The sequence below is a fragment of the Petaurus breviceps genome, unplaced genomic scaffold (assembly GCF_028583685.1).
Source record: "Petaurus breviceps papuanus isolate PSGF00001 unplaced genomic scaffold, PetGlider_PUasm1.0 214, whole genome shotgun sequence".
Lineage (NCBI taxonomy): Eukaryota > Metazoa > Chordata > Mammalia > Diprotodontia > Petauridae > Petaurus > Petaurus breviceps.
In genome coordinates, this window is record NW_027185863.1 from 17352961 (window position 1) to 17372749 (window position 19789).

General features: G+C 35.8%; 1 protein-coding gene across 1 annotated transcript in view; it reads right to left on the reverse strand.

Moving 5' to 3' along the window:
- Nucleotides 1–19789, reverse strand: part of MYO16 (myosin XVI) — an 871975-nt gene that overhangs the window by 416480 nt on the left and 435706 nt on the right. Inside the window, exons 14-15 of the mRNA XM_069094125.1 lie at nucleotides 19599–19704; nucleotides 909–1026 (exon numbers count right to left, since the gene is read on the reverse strand). Coding sequence (XP_068950226.1) covers nucleotides 909–1026; nucleotides 19599–19704 — 224 coding nt within the window. The remainder of the gene's footprint in view (nucleotides 1–908; nucleotides 1027–19598; nucleotides 19705–19789) is intronic.

Genomic DNA, 19789 nt, shown 5'->3' on the forward strand with positions numbered 1-19789 from the left:
TTGTTTAGAAAACAAATCTTTGGGGTATACCAAATTTTAAAGACTATCATTAGTCTGAATTTTTTCAGTATTATATAGAGGGAAAAAATCATTAGAGATGGAAGAACAAAATTAGAACCAGAGGGGTGACAACATGGGTCAATTACTTAGCCTCTCTGAGCTTCAGTTTCTTAGTCTATAAGAAAAGAATAATATTTGCAATGTCTTCTCATGGCTGCTGGTAAGAAAGCATTTGGTAAATCTTAGCTCATTATATAAATGTGAAAGGATAACAATAATAGTGATGGACTTTATTGTATTCTCATTAGAGAACTGACCTAAATGGATTGGTTTGATTTCATTTTGCTGAATACCTTGATGTGCTGATTTTATTCAAATTGTTCTTGAGAGAGTTCATTTAGGTTCAGGTTTTATAAAATTAATGTGATTTCTTTCAATTTGGGTTTGCCAGTTTGCTTTAGTACACATGGCAGATGATCATAAAACTTAATGATCTGCTAAGGCATTTTGAAAAAGCTCTCCCTAAGGTTTCAGTGATTGCAACCCAAGGTTGTACCAGTGTTTAAAATTCCATGTCTCAGTTATTAGGATCAGGAAGTGAAAATATTTTCTGAGTCTTGGTCCCTATAACAAAAGGCAAGATGTGAAAGGAAAGTAAAAAGGCTTATTTCAAGCAAGCCAATATTTGAATTGACAGCAGAAGCATAAACAGGACACTAATTAAGCCATTTGATAATCTGTTTTCCCTGTAGCTGTCAAATTTGGTCTTTAGCCATGATAAATCTATTAAAATAGAACTGAAATGTTGAGGACCTGTTTTACTCTGTCTTAATCATTTCTTTGGGCTCCTCTGCCATCTTGTGGTTCAACAAGGGATCTATCTGTATTTCAACATAATTTGTACTTACCTCCTGTTAAAGATTTTTTCTTCTCACAGAATTGCAATTCAAAATATTTTATAAAACAACTGGACAAGTCATTAAGTGTTGTCTTAGCATGTCCAAAAGCTTCTAAAACACAGTTGACCTGTAATATAACAAAAGTTTGTTATGGACTTTGATTTTAAAAATGCATGTTCTTTATGGAAGTAGGGCATTTTCAGGTTTTCTGATGTTTTCTTTCTGCTTACAATACAAGGATTCAGATGAACAGAATTATCTAAATGATAGGGTTCTATGGAGCTTTTAAATCACTAGGTGACCTAGCTTAGAGCAGTTACTTAACGTTGAAGCATGTTTGTACCAAGGAATTGCAAAGTAACTGCTTCTTCCATCACTTTATAAAGTAAAAAGTTAAAAAAAAAGTAAAAATTAAAGTTGAAAGTAAAATAAACCAAATCATTTTTTTGCAAGGGTGTCAAAAAGCCTTTTCAATTTTGGTTATAAATAATGACCTGATCTTTTCTTCCAACTAGTGAATTTGAGTTAATATCAGTATGAAGTATTGCACAGTGTGTTGGACTTTGAGTTAGGAAGACTTTGGGTTCAAATTCTGCCCTACCTATGTCACTCTAAGCAACTCATTCAATCTCTATGTGACTCAGTTTCCTCATGTTTAAACTGGAATAGTAAAGCATTTGGTAAATTTTTAAATCCTATAAAATGCAAAATACTGCTACTGCTATTATTATATGATTGCTTTCTCATATATTATTCCATGCAACCTACTTGGGGATATTCCATTACTTGAGGAAATTTATAGCTACAGCAATTCTATTAATTAAACTTTTCACATGTACTGATAGCTCTTGAGGTAACCTATATAACACTGTTTTTTTTTTCAGAAAAGCTCCTTCTGCTTATTTCAGCCAACATTGTGGCAGTGAGACTGACCAAACAGTTCTCTACAGAATGACAGAACCAGGGAAAATATACAAGGCTTTTTTCTCCCCTATATTCAGAAGGGATTGTTTCACTCCAGGAAAAAATCACACTCAAATTTCACTTCCTCTACCTTAGATAAACTGAATTTTCCTGAAGGAATTAATTAGCATGTAGTTTGTCTCTCCTAGAATTGAATTATTCTTGTTTAAGTAACTTTATTTGTATTTTCTGGATTAAAAATAAACAATTTTTCTTGTGTTTGCAATATAAAAAAACACCTCCTCTCCAAATAATTTTAAATTATGAAAGATTACAAAAATATTTTGCTTATCCCAAATAAATGAAAAGTGATATGAGATATGGATTATGGGTTGCAAATAGAATTTATTAATATATTTTCACTGAATGTCTTCATATTGGGTATGTGGTGTTACTTGGCATGTAGACTTGTGAGTTCCTAGAGGTTAGAAAATATTTTTTGATTCTTTTTATCTATAGCACTTAGCACGGTGATTGGTATATGATAAGTGCATAATAAATACTTGTTACGGACTAAAATTGACTTTGATTTGCAGTGATTTCAAAGACATTTAGAAATGTGACTAATTTTTAAGCCTGTAAAACATACAGTCAGCTTCTTAGTAAAAACTTGACTATAGGCTTGGTGGCACAGTGAATAGAACACTGGCCTTACAATCAGGAGAATCTGAGTTCAAATCTCAGCCTCAGACACTTGACACTTGGTAGGTGTGTGACCCTGGGCAAGTCACTTAACCCCAACTTAACCCTCACTGAAGAAAAGAGGGGAAAAAGTTGCCTATAATAGACATTTAATATCATTTTTTTTTATTTTTAAAGAAAGCAAAACTAAGAGGCAAACATGAGAAAGTTTTAGTGGAAGAAATATTACTAATATAATTTGGGAAAGACTTCATTATATCACTTTTCACAAGTAATCTATGTTTGTCTCCTTATCCAGTCATATAATGTTTAATATTTTAAATATTTACATTATTAACTAATAAAGAAAACAGAAGGTAGTACCTAGCCTTGTATCAATTTCAATGTTTTAGAGTAGATCTTTAGTAAATATAATTAAAAGAAAAATATCTAATAAATTATTTTCAAATTCTTTCTACTTATTAATCTTTTACTTCTCTTTTACTTCTTATGACCCTGATTGTCATATTATATTAATACGTACAAAATAAATACATATAAAAGAATTGACAGCCAAATGAATATGCAAGGTCTAAAAGTTACATTGAACTCTAAAACATTAGAAGGTAGAAAAGAATATTGCAATTAATTTTGTATATGTTTTTTACATGTGTATATATATATATTTTTTTCTCTTATATAATAATGTAATTTCCTTGAGGACTGGAACTATTTCATTTTTGCATTTATACACTCAGTGCTTATCATATAGCAGAAACTTTCAACAATTTTTGTTGTTGTTGTTGACTGACGGATGATAGAAGTGGTAATCAGAAGACCTGAACTCGATTCCTGGCTATATCACTATTTGCTGTGCCACTTTGGGCAAATTATTGAATTTCTTGACCATTGTAAGTCTGGACCCAATGAGTATAAACTTTATAGTTTTATTATCGACTGTGCAAGAAGCCCTTGGCTCTCTGATTATGATGTTATATCCTTCATCCTAAGGTAATCACTATAATTCATTTTGTTCTTTCCTATTCTTTTGCCACTGGAGAAATTGAACTGATTGTACTCACTTCAAGATTGTAGTGAATAAACTCATCTGAACCATGGTTTCTGCTTAATAATCTGCTTTGAATTTTTAAAATAAATTCCCTATATCAATCTTCATAATAATTGTGCTACTTTTTCTTTCTCTTTCCTTATGTCCCAAATCAGCATATAATATCCTATCATGAGATCAACCAATAATCAATCACACTCTCCACCCTCAACTTCTCCCTGACATTTCTCCAAAGTTCTCTCCTTTTTTCTTCTAGTGTTCAGAAAGAATCAGCTTCTTGCTAAGGGTTATCACTTTTCCTAGACCCTCCAATTTGCCCCCAAATACTCAGAATTTTGCTCCAGTAGTCATTCTCTCTGCCATAAATGAAGCCTACCCAAATAAGTTTACATTTTATTGGGGGGAGGGGCATGAATACAGAAAAGTCAATGCAACATAAATACAAAATTAAAACACGGTTTATTGAGGGGTGAAGGATTAACAATGGATATTTTTTAAAAAGCCTCTTGGAGGAAATTAGTTGCGCTGGCACTGATACTTGAAGGCTGATAGGGGTTCAAAAAGCAGAGGTGAGAGAGAGCACCACAAGGATGGAGGACAGCCTATGTGAAGGCATGGGCTCGTAGATAGAATGTTATATTGCACAGTGCATCAGCTAGGTCAGATTGACTGAAACATTAAAAGCACTGTGGGTAGGAACATGTAATCAAGGGTATTAGAAGGAGGAATAAACAGAAACAGCCTCTTAATAGAATTTCTGTTTCCTTTTCAATCAGCCTTTTGCCCTGTGGGTAGTCTCATTCTTCTTTATGCTTCCTGGTTATGTCAATTCCCTGATCATAAGTTCATAGGATTTAGAGCTGGAGGTGACCATAAATCAACTAATTATCCACCCAATCCAACCTCTTCCTTTGCAGATGAGAAAACAGGCACCAAGAATTGAAGTGACTTGTCTAAAGGCCCCTAGGCACTACTTAGGAGAGATGGTTTTTCATAGCTTATTGCTACTGTTGCTGCTCGATCCTGCAAACTGGGCAATCAGAGGCTGTTCAGTTGGGGTGGGCAAGGGGGGAGTTGGTAGTGGTACATAAGTCACTCAGATCTGCTCTCCAATGGTCGTTATTTTCATTCTAGTAATTTTTCTATTGTGATAATGGAATTATTCCTCCTTACCCTAATACACACACACACACACACACACACACACACACACACACACCTTCTTCCTAAGAATTGTAATCAAATCACCACTGCCCCTTACACTGGAAACACTGTGTTAATGAACTACTGTATTATTTACTTGGTCATGAATTTTGTCACTTCCCAGACCATAATTCCCTTCCTTGAACACCATCCACCTTTATATTGCCTTCCCCATTTGAATGTTAGTTTCTTGAGACAGGAACAGTCTTGTTTTTGTATCCGTCCCAGTGTTTGACATACAGTAAGTGCTAAATAAATGCTATTTATTCATTTGTGTTCAAATTCATAACTCCACCACTACACGTTGCTGCTCTCTTAATTAGCTTCCTATTCAAAAAATCAACCAATCAATTGCCAAGTATTTATGACACACTTACTATGTGATAGGCACTTTGAATGCAAAGAATTTGAATGCAATAATTCCTATGGGGGGGGGGGCACATAGGGTATGGCAGAGTAGAAACAGGACTTCCTTGAGATTCCTGCTCCCACCTCCTCCAATTCATGTAAAAAAAAATGACTCTAAACAAACTTTGGAGCTACAGAACCCACAAAATGACACAGAGAAGCTAACCTCCCACTGAAGACAGTCCAGCAGGCCGGCAGGAATCAGCCAGTGCAGTGCTCTGGGAGCCGAACCCAGCTTCTCTTGAGCTGGAGGTTTTAGCCTCAGGGTGGCCACAACCAGCCCCCAGCTGGAGGGACTTCAGATCACCAGAAGCTGTGGTGGTTTAAAGAATTATCAACCCATAGATGCTAAAGACAAAGTGAGAGGTCAGTGCAGTGTGGACTTTGGGACCTGGGAGTTCAGGAGTGTGGTTCACTGCCACGTGGCTGCTTCAGAACTCCTGGCCTGCAGAATGTAGGGGGGCCAAGGGACCAGTATGAGGGGTAATAGCTCTTGTTCTAACCTGCTTGGATTTGGATCAATATCTGGGGTGGAGGTCCTGGGATGCATGACCAGTGTGCCACAGTGTGTGGAGGCTTCAGAGAGGGCAGCCAACTCCAATAGCTCCAGCAGCTGAGAAAGCCCCAGTGATTTGGGGCAAAGCTCCCCTCTCTGGTAGCAGAGTTCTACTGTAGCAAAAAGCTCAAAAGTCATGTAATTGAGTGGCAACATGAGCAAGCCAGAGAAGCAAGGCAAGCACAGTGGTATGACTTTGGATTCCTTTTTTGGGGACAAAAAAGGATTGGGGCATGGAACAGGAGTAAGACAATAAAGTCAGAACTCCTGCACCAGAAGCTTCCAAGAAAAGAATAAATTGCTTAAAAGCCATAGAGGAGCTTAAGAAAGATTTTGAAAACCAAATAAGAGAAGTGGAAGAAAAATTAGGAAGAGAAATGAGAATGATGCAAGAAAATCATGAAAAGAGAGTCAACAACTTTACTGAAGAAAATAACACCTTAAAAAATAGAGTAACTCAAATGGCAAAAGAGGCTCAAAAAACCAATTAGGAGAAGAATGCCTTAAAAAACCCAATTTGCCAGATGGAAAAAGAATCTCAAAAGCTCACTGAAGAGAATCATTCCTTCAGAATTACATTGGAGCAAATGGAAGCTAGTGACTTTATGAGAAATCAAGATGCTATTAAACAGATCCAAATAAACAAAAACATAGAAGGAAATGTGAAATATCTCATTGGGGAAATCCACTGACCTGGAAAATAGATCCAAGAGAGATAATTTAAAAATGACTTGACTTCCTGAAAGACATGATCAAAAAAAGAACTTACAAATCATCCTTCAAGAAATTGTCAAGGAAAATTGCCCTCATGTTTTAGGACCAGAGGGCAAAATAGAGATTGAAAGAATCCACTGATCACCTCCTGAAACAGATCCCAAAAAGAAAACTCCTAGGAATATTATAGCCAGCTTCCAGAGTTCCCAGATCAAGGAGAAAATATCATAAGCCAGGAAGAAACAATTTGAATATTGTGGAAACACAATCAGTACAACACAGCATCTAGCAGCTTCTACACTGAGGGATCGAAGGACCTGGAATATCATATTCCAGAGGTCAAAGGAGCTGTGATTAAAACCAAGAATCACCTACTCAGCAAAACTAAGTATCATGTTTCAGGGAAAAATATGGTCATTTAATGGAACAGAGGACTTTCAAGCAACCTTGACGAAAAAACCAGAGTTGAACAGAAAATTTGACATTCAGATACAAGAAGCAAGAGAAGCATGAGAAGGTAAACAGGGAAAAGAAATCATAAGGAACCTATCAAAATTGAACTAGTTACATTTCTACAAGGAAAAATGATAATTTTAACTTATGAAACTTTTCTCAGTATGAGAATCATTGAAGGGAATAGAAATGTGTGTGTGTATACACACACATATGTATATAAACATATATATATATATGTTTATAGGAGGGTATATGGGTATATAAATACATATGTGAGTGTGTGTAAATATGTGTACATGTATATATATATATATATATAGACAGAGGGCACAGGACCAATTAAATAGGAAGGGATGATACTTAAAATGTGAAATTAAGAGATGAGAGAAGATTATGAGAGGAGATGGGGAGAGATAGAATGGGGTAAATTATCTCATATAGAATAGGCAAGGGAAAACTGTTACAATGGAGGGGAAGGACAGGAAGGTAAAAGGGAATGAGTCAACCTTATTCACATTGAATTGGGCTTAGGGAGGGAATGATATACACACTAAATGGGGTATCTCACCATACAGGAGATTAGGGGGGGAAGGGGACAAGAGGATATATGATGGAAGGGAGGGCAGGCTGGGAGAGGAGGGGAGCTGGAAGCACTCACTTTTGAAAAGGGACAGGATCAAAGTAGGGAATAGAACTAGTGGCAGGGGGGATAGGATGGAGGGAAATATAGTCAGTCTTTCACAATATACCCACTATGGAAATGTTTTGTATAGCTACACATGTACAACCTTTACTGAATTGCTTATCTTCCCAGTGAGGGTGGGTGATGAGGGAGGTAGGGAAAGAATCTGGAATTCAAAGGTTAAAAATCAATGTTTAAAATATATGTATATTATTCTTTTTTTACATGTAATGGGGAAATAATAAATACAGGCACTGGGGCATAGAGATCCACCGTCCCCTACTGGAAAGTTGGAGAGGGGATGGCGGAAGATAGGGGAGAGAGCGGATTGAGAAGGGGATATTCAGTGGGATTGCTGTTTTGGGGTGGTGGGTAGGGGAAAATGGGGAGAAAACTTGTAACTCGAAATCTTGTGGAAATGAATGATGTAAACTAAAAAAATAATTTAAAAAATATTCCTATACACAAAGAGTGAATGTGGGAGATTGCTGCATGTGGAGGAACATATAGCATATCTATTTTTTTTTTTTTGGAGGAGGGAAGGCAAGGTAATTTGGGTTAAGTGACTTTCCTAAGGTCACACAGCTAGCAAGTGAGGCAAGCATGTGAGGCCAAATTTGAACTCAGGTCCTCTTGACTCGAGGGTTGGTGTGCCACCTAGCTGCCCCTATCTTTAAGGAAATGAAAGACACAACAGGGGAATGTAAAATGAGATAAGCATTACCAGTTGATGGGATTGGGAAATGCTTCACATAGAAGGAAGGCTTCCTCCTGAAGGAAGAGAAAGACTTTAAGTGGTGGTGGTGAGGAGAGAGTACATTTTAGGCAAGTGAGTAGCACAGGAAGGAAAGATGGAATGGTGTATATGAAGAACAAAAAGTAAGTCAGATTGAATGTATTACAAAGTGGGGAAAGGGAGAGTAATGTATAAGGTATTTGGAAGAATGGGTTAGCACAAGATTATAAGGGGCTTTACAAGCTAAACAAAGAAGTTATAGTTGATTCTAGAGGCAACAGGGAGTTAAAGAAATTTGATTTCTTTGATTAAAGAAAATCACTTTGGTAGGAAGGGCTACAGTTGGGAGAGATGACCTAGGGAGATCAGTTAGAAAACCATTAAAGTAATTTAGATGAAGAGTGAAGAGAGTTTGATCTAAGATGTTAGATATTTGATGAGTGAGAAAGAAATAAAATGAGAAATGTTGTGGAGTTAGAAATGGCAAAATTTTTGGAAAATGTGGTGTGAGGGAAAATAAGAATGTCAAAGCTGATGCTGAACTTACACACTTGGCAGACTGGGGAAATGGAAGTACCTTCAACAGCATTTGGCTTGTTCTGAAGAGGGGATAAGGGATTAGATTTCAGTTTTGCACTTATGGAATTGGAGATATCTCTAGAAAATCCAATTTGAAATGTTTAATAAACTGTTGGTGATGTGTAACTAAAGCTCAAGAGAAAAATAGAGGATGAGTCTATATATATGGGACTAGAGAAAATTAAACCTGTGAGAGTTGATGAGGTTACTCTCAAAGGTTATTGGTGTTGATGTTGTTTGTCCTTAGTTCTCAAAAAGGACCAATGACATGAGGAGGGTGACTTTTTTTTTGCCTTTTTGGCAGGCAATTGGGGTTAAGTAACTTGCCCAAGGTTACATGGCTAGGTTTTTTGGGGGAGGGGGTGGGGGTTGGGGGGGGTGTTAAGTGTCTGAGGCCAGAACCGAACTCCAGTCCTCCTGACTCTGGGGCCAGCACTTTATTCACTGCACCACCTAACCACCCAAAAAGGAGACAGTTTTTTTTCTTTTTGGAGGGCGATTGGGGTTAAGTGACTTGCCCAAGGTCACACAGCTAGATTTTTGTGTTAAGTGTCTGAGGTCGGATTTGAACTCAGGTCCTCCTGACTCCAGGGCCGGTGCTCTATTCACTACACCACCTAGCTGCCCCAGAAGGGTGACTTCTTGACTTGTAAGTGCCTTGGATTTAAATAAGGCAGAGCTGTGCAAAATCATCAGCCTCACTCTCTCCCCAGAGGCATCAGAATCCACTGGGAAGACATAGATTAAGATGCAGTGGGAGACCTTAGCTTTTTTAAATTAAAGTATTTTCCAGGTCTCAGTTTCTCTGAGAAAATACCCATTCAGTTGGGCAATGCTGCTGTTTTTTCCTTCCTCCTCCTCCTCTTCCTGCTCCTTCTCTTCCTCCCCATCCCTAAATCTGTCACTCCCAAAAGGATGGAGTGAGAAAAGTAAGGGAACTAAACAAAACCTTGGGAAACACCCACAGTTCAAAGTTCTGAAAAAAAAAATCCCACACTGCCTTTAAAGCTAAAGCTCACCTACCTACCCTCCACATATTCCTTTTTCCAGTCATACTGGTTCATTCAGTCATAATAAATGTTATAGTCTTACATAGATACTCCAGGTATCTCCACATATTTTTTTCAAATATCTAATGTGGATTTTTCCTACTATGGCTTTGCTAATTCTATTTTCTATGCTTGAAACATTCTTGTTTTCCCTCAGCTGCTCAATACCCAATTATTCTTTAAAGCTTGGCCTCACTGAAGATTTCCTTTCATATCTCTGTCTTCAATGACTTTCTCCTTTACTATTTTGATTGTTCACCTTTTTAATGAGTTTTGCATGTAATCTTCTATATCATAGATTTTATCTCTATGTCTTAACCTTACTAGACTCTAACTCTATGAGAGTGGGGAACTTGTTGAATTTAAACTTTTATCCCTCTTTACATCTAGACCAATCCTTGGCAGATGTTATATGTTTAACAAGCATTGCTTGTTTAATATGAATCTATATACCTCTGGCCTCTCTTTGCTCCTCTACAAAAGGAAGGTGTAGAGCTAGATGATATCCTAGCTGACTGGTGGTGGCCCTGGATGCAATGGGAGACCTTAGATTTTTTTCTCTCAGAAAATATCCATTCACTTGGGCAATGTTGATGGTTTTTTTTTCTCCTCCTCCTCTTTTTCTTCCTTCTCCTCACCCCCCAAATCTAATATAATCTAATAATATTTTCCTAAAATTTAATTATTTTATCATAAAATGTCACAATATGCTCATGTTTTACTAATCATCTTTCAAGAAAAGGAATCTAAATAATAATGACTTTAATCAGTAAGCAAGCATTTATTAAACACCACTCTATGGTAGGCGCTTTGCTAGGCAAAGACAAAAATGAAACTCCTTGAACCACAATAGCTTACACTCTATCACATGAAAAACATGCATACACACATACACACACAAGGTATACTATTATACACATATAGTATAGTGTATTTAAATGTGTATACATCATATTGAAGAAACATGTGAACATATGATCTGTACTATTAGATACAATAATGCATGTACACACATAAGATATATATATACTTTTATATATTTTTATATTAAATACACTTATTTTTATTTTACAAATTTACTTATTTATACAAATATGCTTATTTTTATGTTACAGTATACTATTTGCGACAGTATCATTTATACAGGTACATATATAGCAAAAGAATGATCATAGATATATGTACATATATGTATAGTATCCATAGATATATGTAAACACACATGCATATATAATTATATTTTGATATAGAATTATTCAGGACATACACTTATATCAAGTTACTATAAAAGTATACTGATTGAAATATTCTGAGTTTTACATTTTGATTAGCCATTTATCCATTAGGTGGCAGTAAGGAAATGTGTTTTGGACATTTTTTGAGAAATTCAAAGCCAAATGAAACCTGTTTTTATGGTGTCTGTGTGAACCAATGCTCTTAATATGTCCCAAATAAGTAAGCTGTCTTCTAATGGTTTCATTTTTTTGAACCCCTAAAAAGTATGCATAGAGTCTATTAATACTAATTTAGAATAAGAATCAAATTACTTTGTCTATGTAAGAGAGTTTGGTGAAGTGAAAAGAACACTAGATGAGATACCAGGAGATCTGGTGCTATTGCTGGCTCAGCAACTTAGCAACTCACTGCATCTTTTGGGGCCAATTCTAAGTTTTGTTATCCTTTTGTTTGATGTATGGGCATATTATTAAGAACCCTCAATTAACTCCTTAGATTAGCTTCACTAATTGTTTAATTTTAGGACTTCTAAAAGCAGATATATGGATAAAATATATTTTCTTGAGAATTTTCTAAAAAACAAATGCAGAAAGATTCTTCAGTGAAGAATGACAGATCAATGATAAAATATTTCCTAAAACTAGTTGCTTAAACTACCACTAGATGTTGGGACTCTCAGATAATTTGTTTCCTAAGAGTTACATTTTTAATTCCAAGAAGTTTTCTTTCATTGAAAATCTATTGCCATAAACTTTAAAATTTCAATATTTGGAGCAAGTTGACAATAGCATTTCCATTGATCATGTTGTTATCTAAGAAGAAAGACATTTTAGCTATGATAAAATGATTCTAATTCCCATATTGAATCATATTTTATATACTTTGAGGCATCCAAGAATAAAATGTACATCTGTGTAGAGTTTATAAAACAGGAACATTATACATCTATGATAGATATGATGAAAGAGAAGCTATGAGCATATTAAATGCTCAACAACCACCAGAAATCAATTTGCTCTGGTCTCCTTTGCACTCCCCAGATGTCACCTCATCTCTCTGTTTTCCCTCCTAGTTAATGCAGTATGCTACTATTTAAACTTATGACATAGAATTCATTCATTGACCTTCTTAAACTTTTCTTTTACACATTCTGCTCCTCTGAGTTTTATATAAATTAACAATGACATCAATCTTAAACACATGTCCAAAAAATAGAATAGCTTTACCTAAAAGCCTCCCCTTTTCCCAACTAATAATGGTGAAGTAAAGCAGATTCATAACCTCAGTGTTATCCTACTCACTCATACTCATACTCACTACACATATGGAATTTGCTGTCAATTTTTCCTTGCAAAAATTGTCATACATGTTCCATTCTCTCTGTACACAACTACTACACTTGTGTAATTACCCTAATTGTCTCTCATCTGGTTTACTTCAACAGTCTTCTAATTGTCGTCCTTTTCTTTTCTTTTTTTTCTTTTTGGAGGGCAATTGGGGTTAAGTGACTTGCCCAAGGTCACATGGCTAGTTTTTGTGTTAAGTGCCTGAGGTCGATTTGAACTCAGGAGCTCCTGGCTCCAGGGCCAGTACTCTATTCACTGCACCACCTAGCCCCCCCAGTTGTCCTTTTCTTAAAGTTCTCCCTCAAACCAATCCATTTTTTATTCAGTTGCAAATGTGATTTTCCTAATGGGCATGTCTGTCTATGTCACACACCTCCCCCCATCTCCATTCTAATGGCTTCCTATTATCTCCCAGATCAAATGTAAAATTCTCTATTCATTTCCTTTGGTCAGGAATCTTTCTTCTTTTTAAATCTTCTTACACTTTACTCTCCTCCATACAATCTTAAAACCCAGCTACAATGATGATGACCTCATTCCATTTCCTGACTTCATATATTTGTAATTGGCTGTTAGCCTTGTGAGAAATGGTCTCCCTCCTCACTTCTGACTCCTAATTTACCTGACGTCCTTTGATACTCAGTTTGAATATCACTTGATGTAAGAATTTTTTTCTGGCCTTACATGCCCTCCATATCTGCCCTCTCCACATTTCCTCTGAGTTACTTTCTATTTACTTTTTCTACCTAGCCTGCTTCTGTGTCACTGTCTCATACATAGAAACAAACACATACACACACACACACACACACACACACAGATATAGCATTATTTCCCAGGACAGACAATTGTGGTTCATAGAAACCATCACTCTTCCTTCAGGGAAAAAACAAAACCAAATCAAACAAAATTACCAAACCAAACCAAAAAGGGAAATTACTGTCATACCCATGCAAAGTTCTTTAGTTATCACATTTCACTATAGATTCATAAAAGACATCTGAAAGACATAAAATCTTCAAAGAATTCAGTTAAAATATGGAAAGGGAAGATGATTTGCATATAATGCACAATGCATTTTGGTGATTAAAACCACATCTTGCTTAGGGATTATTCCAATAATTCATGGAAAATAATTTAAGTTATATCTTTACTTTGATCAAGAAGACTCTGAAGTCATGGCACTATTATCAAGTCCATGAATTTTATTATTCCATTAATTCAATACATTTTATCACATTTTATAAGACTTTGGAATCCTTAAATATGAGCAGACAACAAAAGTGATGTCTTCCATTCTTCCAATCTGCCCCAGATCTTTAAAATATATTTAGTTTCTCTGAAAAAACACTAGCTCGAACATATAAGCTATGATATATCTATATTTATATCCATATCTATGTCTATATTGATGTGTGTATACATGTATATGCATATATTCATGTAAGAATGCATTGTTTATGTGCATATGTATATGTGTATATTTATCTGTACACAATGCACAATACATGTTTGTGCATGCACATGCATGTGTATATATGTGTGTTGTGTACTTGTGTTACTAATTTTAATCTATTTAAATGAAGGTATAGCCAGAATCTCAAAACCCATTTTTACAGGACTCTCTCTTTGATGGGGTACCTGGGGTCTAGGTCAATTTGTGAAACCAACTTGTGAAACCAGTCTGTGAAATTGTAACTGCAATTTGTATTGTAAAATTGTTATCTGTAAAATTCCTTTCCCAACCTCCGACTCTGCCCCTCCCCCCTATCTGCACTAGGCCTAGGCAACACCTTGGGACTCCTTTGTTCTTACTTAATCCCTCATGTCTCCTCCAGCCTGGCCCAAATCTTATGTAAACTATCTCTTCACATGCTCCTCTTGGTCAGCTCTGACCTTTGTCTATGCACTGAGGCCCCTCCCGCCAGGCCAGCCCTGACAATGGCAGCCCTACCCTTTAAAAGTAAAAGCATGTACCCCTCTCACTCGCAGGTCCCCTAAAGGACTCTTGCCCGCTTCTCATGGAAGTGTAACAATAAACTTCTACAAGTCTCACTCCAATTAAGCCTGAGACCTTGAATTCTTTCCAGACGATATTGCAGGTTTTCTGGTCTTGGATAAGATCAGAATATCTGCTGAACCTTTTGGGATCCCGTTTACCCCCCATCATCTTCATTAGCAGAGATCAATTCCCCATACCAGTCTGAGGGGTGGGGAGACTTTATAAAAATAGGAGAGAGGAGAACTTCAGTCTCTTTACCGCATCAGTCTCTTCAAGTGGAGTCTCTTATCATTCTGAACATACTCCAGCTTGAAGAGAAAAGATGTATGATGCCAACCTTACTTCAGTTTCCTGAATGAAAAGGCTCTGGGGAGAAGCCAACATGAGAGTGAAGAAGCTCTCTCCTGTCTTCTGCTCTCACTAACTCTGCCTTTGAGGAGAAAATTTAGTATCAATGGGCTTTGGGTCTCTTGTCACATAGAGAAGGATCTCATCTTTTTTTTTTAACTGGGGGAAAATATGAATAGCTTATAGCAGGTGTCATTGATTTTAAAGGCATTTAAATACAAAAGTAATGGCTAAAAATTCATCACAACTAGTCACAAAAAGTTTGAAAAGTTCACAAGGCAGTTCATGATGTGTATTTTCTTGATGTAAATTGCCTACAATTTCTAAGTCAGCACCTTTGGTATTTTTGGCATTATATATTGGTATTATAAAGAGTCCTTCAAAGTGGATGGAACTATAGCAACATTACCTCCTTTCTCTAAGTAACTTCATGAAGAGGCAGGATTTCATGGCATAGGGAACATCAAACATGGCATCCATCATTGTACAATACTGATGTGGAAGTTTTAATGTTTAAATGTTCTCTGGGCTCTTATTTTGATAAATGACTCCTGGGATAAATGCAGCTGTGTTTATCACAATGTAATCATATGTACTTGAATGCATAATCACTGAAGTGCAGGTGTATTTCTGTGTGTGTGTATGTGTGTGTGTGTTTGTGTTGTGCACATCCAGAAATTCCCAACTCAGTGAGAGTCTGGATCCCCTCTCCAGGCTATTACTAATGTGTGTCAGCATATCTGTCACATCTCACTGTGAAGCGATTACCTAGGTGGAGCTGTTATGTTTGTTAATCTGTCTAAACTATATGACACTCATTCCTCATGACAAAAACAACTTAACCTATCTGATCATCATTTCCGACTGCTTATGTCCTCATATCCTTTATTTTTAGCAAAACTCATAACCAGTTCTTTTCAAGAAGAAAAATACACATTTCTCAGTTGCATGAAGTTAATGGTTTCCTGCTTAAATAATAAAAATGGGCTTGAGTGAATAATAATTATAGTTTCTGAATAAAGGTAGCTTTCCCTGGGTATTGCTATGGACATTTCATTAAAATGAGAAAATTTGAAATATCTGCCTAAAAGTAGTTATTTCAAATTTCATCTGCCTAAAAGTAGTTGAAATATATCCAAGGATAATGATAGAGGCACTATTTTAAAGTTCAGTTTAGATCCAAAAGAAGAAAATAAAAGCATATTACAGAGATTTGATGACTTGCAGTGTTAGAAGTGAGTCACTTAAGTTATATAAATGAAGTGCTCCATATAAATGAAATTTTCAGATAACTGAAGTTTGTGCCAATTTTTTTTTCATTTTAACTGTTTTGATGGAAGTCTTCTATTAAGAGGTGTTAAACATTTCCCTGCTCTGTCAAAGCATAGCAAACATTAATTCATCTTTTTTCTCAATGACTCAGGTTCATTACTATGAACATCAATAGCTATTCTAAATTAAAGAAGTGATACCCTTAGGAGTTACGGAGATGTGTTGGAATACCCAGCTCAACAGCAGATGGCCTCAGATCATTAAGTTTTTTGTATACGGGGTTCAAATATAAACACATAACATACATATAGAGAGACATAGACATATAGATATAGTTAGTGATATACATTTTTAAAAATCTATATTCCCTTGATGTTTGACTTGTTTTTCTTTTTTTTATGTGATATCCTCTTTACCCTCTAATTTACTGCTTTTAAAATAATAGAGGTTATATGAATAAATGAATGAGCAACCAAAATTAGAATTATGTCTTAAACACAAACAAATAAGCCTTGAGTAAAGTATAAGGATGCTCTTTTATGAATTAAAGTTCATTATAAGAATTTAAAAAATATATTTTAGGTACTAAGAGATTTTTTTGTTTGTTTGTTTGTTTGTTGTCTTTTGTTTCCTCCTGGGATCTTGGGTAAATTCTGGTTAGCTGAGGATTATAGATAAATAATTTATAAATTGTTAAGTATTACTATATCTTTTAAAATCAGGGTAATGGTGTAAAGATTTGTTATTAATATAGTACATTTACTTATTATAAGACCTTTAGCTATACTATTGATGAGAGATTTTTTTTTCTCCTCTAGGAGAAAAAAAAGGTGATCAGAGGATCATGGGATTAGATATCTCTGCTGGGAGCTCTTGATTCTGTCCCTAGTATGGGGTAGCATCACCATGTTAAAAAAAAGTGCCAGTAATTCATATTTTTTCATTTTCACAAAGAATAAAAATCAGTCCAACTTTTGGTAAGAATAAAGCAACATTTTATATGCTTATTAAAAAAAGAGATACTGACATAAATTAGTGATGATATTCATAAACGTCTCATCTCTCTAGTTTAACTATAATTCTTTGTGAAGATAGGTCATATTTTACACAAACTCCTTCTGCCGCTACTAATAACTCTGGACACAGGTCTAGAGTCACAGTGGGCAATATATTTCTATTTTATTGAAATGGTTAGAGTCACGTTTAGAAATTGTTTTTATGCATAAACTGGGACAGTGGCTATTACAAATCAATCACTTGCCTCACAGGCCTAGCAAATGATTTTGTATTGTGGCTTACCACAATAATAAAGACAGATGTCGTTTAACCCGATAGCTCTTAGTTCTCCTTTTCATATTTTATTTCCCTATATCTTCACCTATTCTTCCCTCATTTTTTCAATGGAAGAGGTAGTTTTCCTTTCCAAACCCGATCCTTCCATTCATATACCATTCAGACCATTTTCCATGGCCTCCTCCAAGATAGTACATTATCCAAGATCCCAGTTATGTCTTTTGAATCATCTGTCCATTCTTCACTATATCTCTTTCCCACTTGCCTACAAACCTTCTGGAGTCTCTTATCCTTAAAAAGAAAATAAACAAAACAGAACAACACCAAAAAAATAAAACAAAACTTTTCTTCTATTCTCAACTACTAAGTTATCCACCCTTCTTTTTCTTTTCACTGCTGAACTAGTAAAAAAAAAAGTATTCTACACTTATCTTCATTTTTTGCACTACTACTGATTCATCTCCCATGAAAGTGATTACTATTTTGCTAATGTCCACGGCAACCTTCTGATCACTCAGTATGATGATATTTCCCAACTATTCATCTTATTTGACATTTATGTAGCATCTGACATACTCAAACCTTCTCTTTATTGAAACCTTCTATCCCATGGACTTTTTTGGAACTTTCCTCTCTTGGTACTATTGTCATATCTTTAAATGCTGCTCTGTCTGCCTCTATACCCAGGCATTTCCCATGTAATTCCTATATTCCTCTTACCTCTCTTTCTCTTCTTTCCCATCCCTTTCTTGGAAGTGCAATCCATATGTTTTGTTTCAACTCAACCTCTAAGTGGCTAACTACAAATTTTGTATCTCTGGGTGCCAATAAGCCCTTAACATAGCTTTCTAGCTGCCAGTTATACATCTTCAGCATGAATTTCAGCCAACACATCAAACCCAAAATGCCTAAGGTCAAGTTTATTACATTTTCTCTAAATCCTGAAGTCTTCTGATTCCTCTATGTCTATAATGTTCTCTGCCAGTTTGAATTACCTATATTAAGAACATCTGGCATATTTGACTTACCCATCTCTTTTTCCTCTCACACCTAAGAGCTTGCCAAGAAAGGATGAAATCTTTTCACAAATCTCTTTTGTATTTTTGTTCTCACCATCACTACCTTCATCCCAACTATATTATATCTTGCTTCATTTATCACAATAGACTACTAACTTGTCCTCCCCTTCCCTCCCCATGACTCTGTTCAACCTTGAAACATAACTCTGCCAGAATGATCTTGATAATTCACAAATATAATTATGCCCATATAGTGTTCAATGCCCTTCAATCCCCACTATCATTGACAAATACATTTAAATTAAGTGAATATTTGGCTTATGTTTATCTCAGTATCCTAGTTTCTGAAGGAGGGAAAAAAACATAGTACCTGATGTCAGAAAGTAAATACTAATAGTTATATAAGAAATATATACATATATATGCAATACATTTATGTATACACATATCATATACATAGATATATATGTACACAATATGTATATATACATGCATACATACACACATGCATATTTACATACACACAAACAGCCATAATATAAAATATAATGTCAGATACATGACAACCATCCAATGGTATGAGAAATGCTTTTTAGAAAACTTTGGAATTGAATATAAATTTATGTATTGTGAGTAGGATTATCCTACTGTATGTCCAAAGTGCACCTATTTAGAATTAAAAAGAACAGGGAAGACAGTTTTGTTTGGGAAAAGAAGACCAAGCTTACTATGTAAAAAGATGAACATTTAAGTCCTGGTTCTATCACTGACTTTATATTACCTGTATGATCTTTTTAAATCAGCTAATCTCTCTGGTCTCAGTGTTCTCAGGTGCAACATGAGCCAGTCAGAAGAGTTCACATGTTAAGTCTGTTTCCAATTCTAAAATTCCATGACTTGGGGCAGCTAGGTGGCACAGTGAATAGAGCACCAGCCCTGGAATCAGGAGGACCTGAGTTCAAATCCGGCCTCAGACACTTAACACTTATTAGTCATGTAAACTTGGGCAAGTCACTTAACTTCAATTGCTTTGCCTCCACCCCCCCCCAAAGCAAAAACAAAACAAAACAAAAGAGACAGCATTCCATGACTTTGTATTTGATTTGTACTCCTATGATTCTCTAAGCGAACCAAGGATGGTACTTACATTTTTTATTTTGCAGTCAAACAAACACCTGCTGGAGCTGGATCGACATGTGAGATGTCTCACTATCTGTTTGCTGGCCTCAGATTTCCCTGAACCACTTTCACCACTACAGAGAGAGGGAGAAAGGGAGAGAGGGAGGGAGACAGAGAGAGAGCGACAGAGAGAGAGAGAGCGACAGAGAGAGAGAGAGA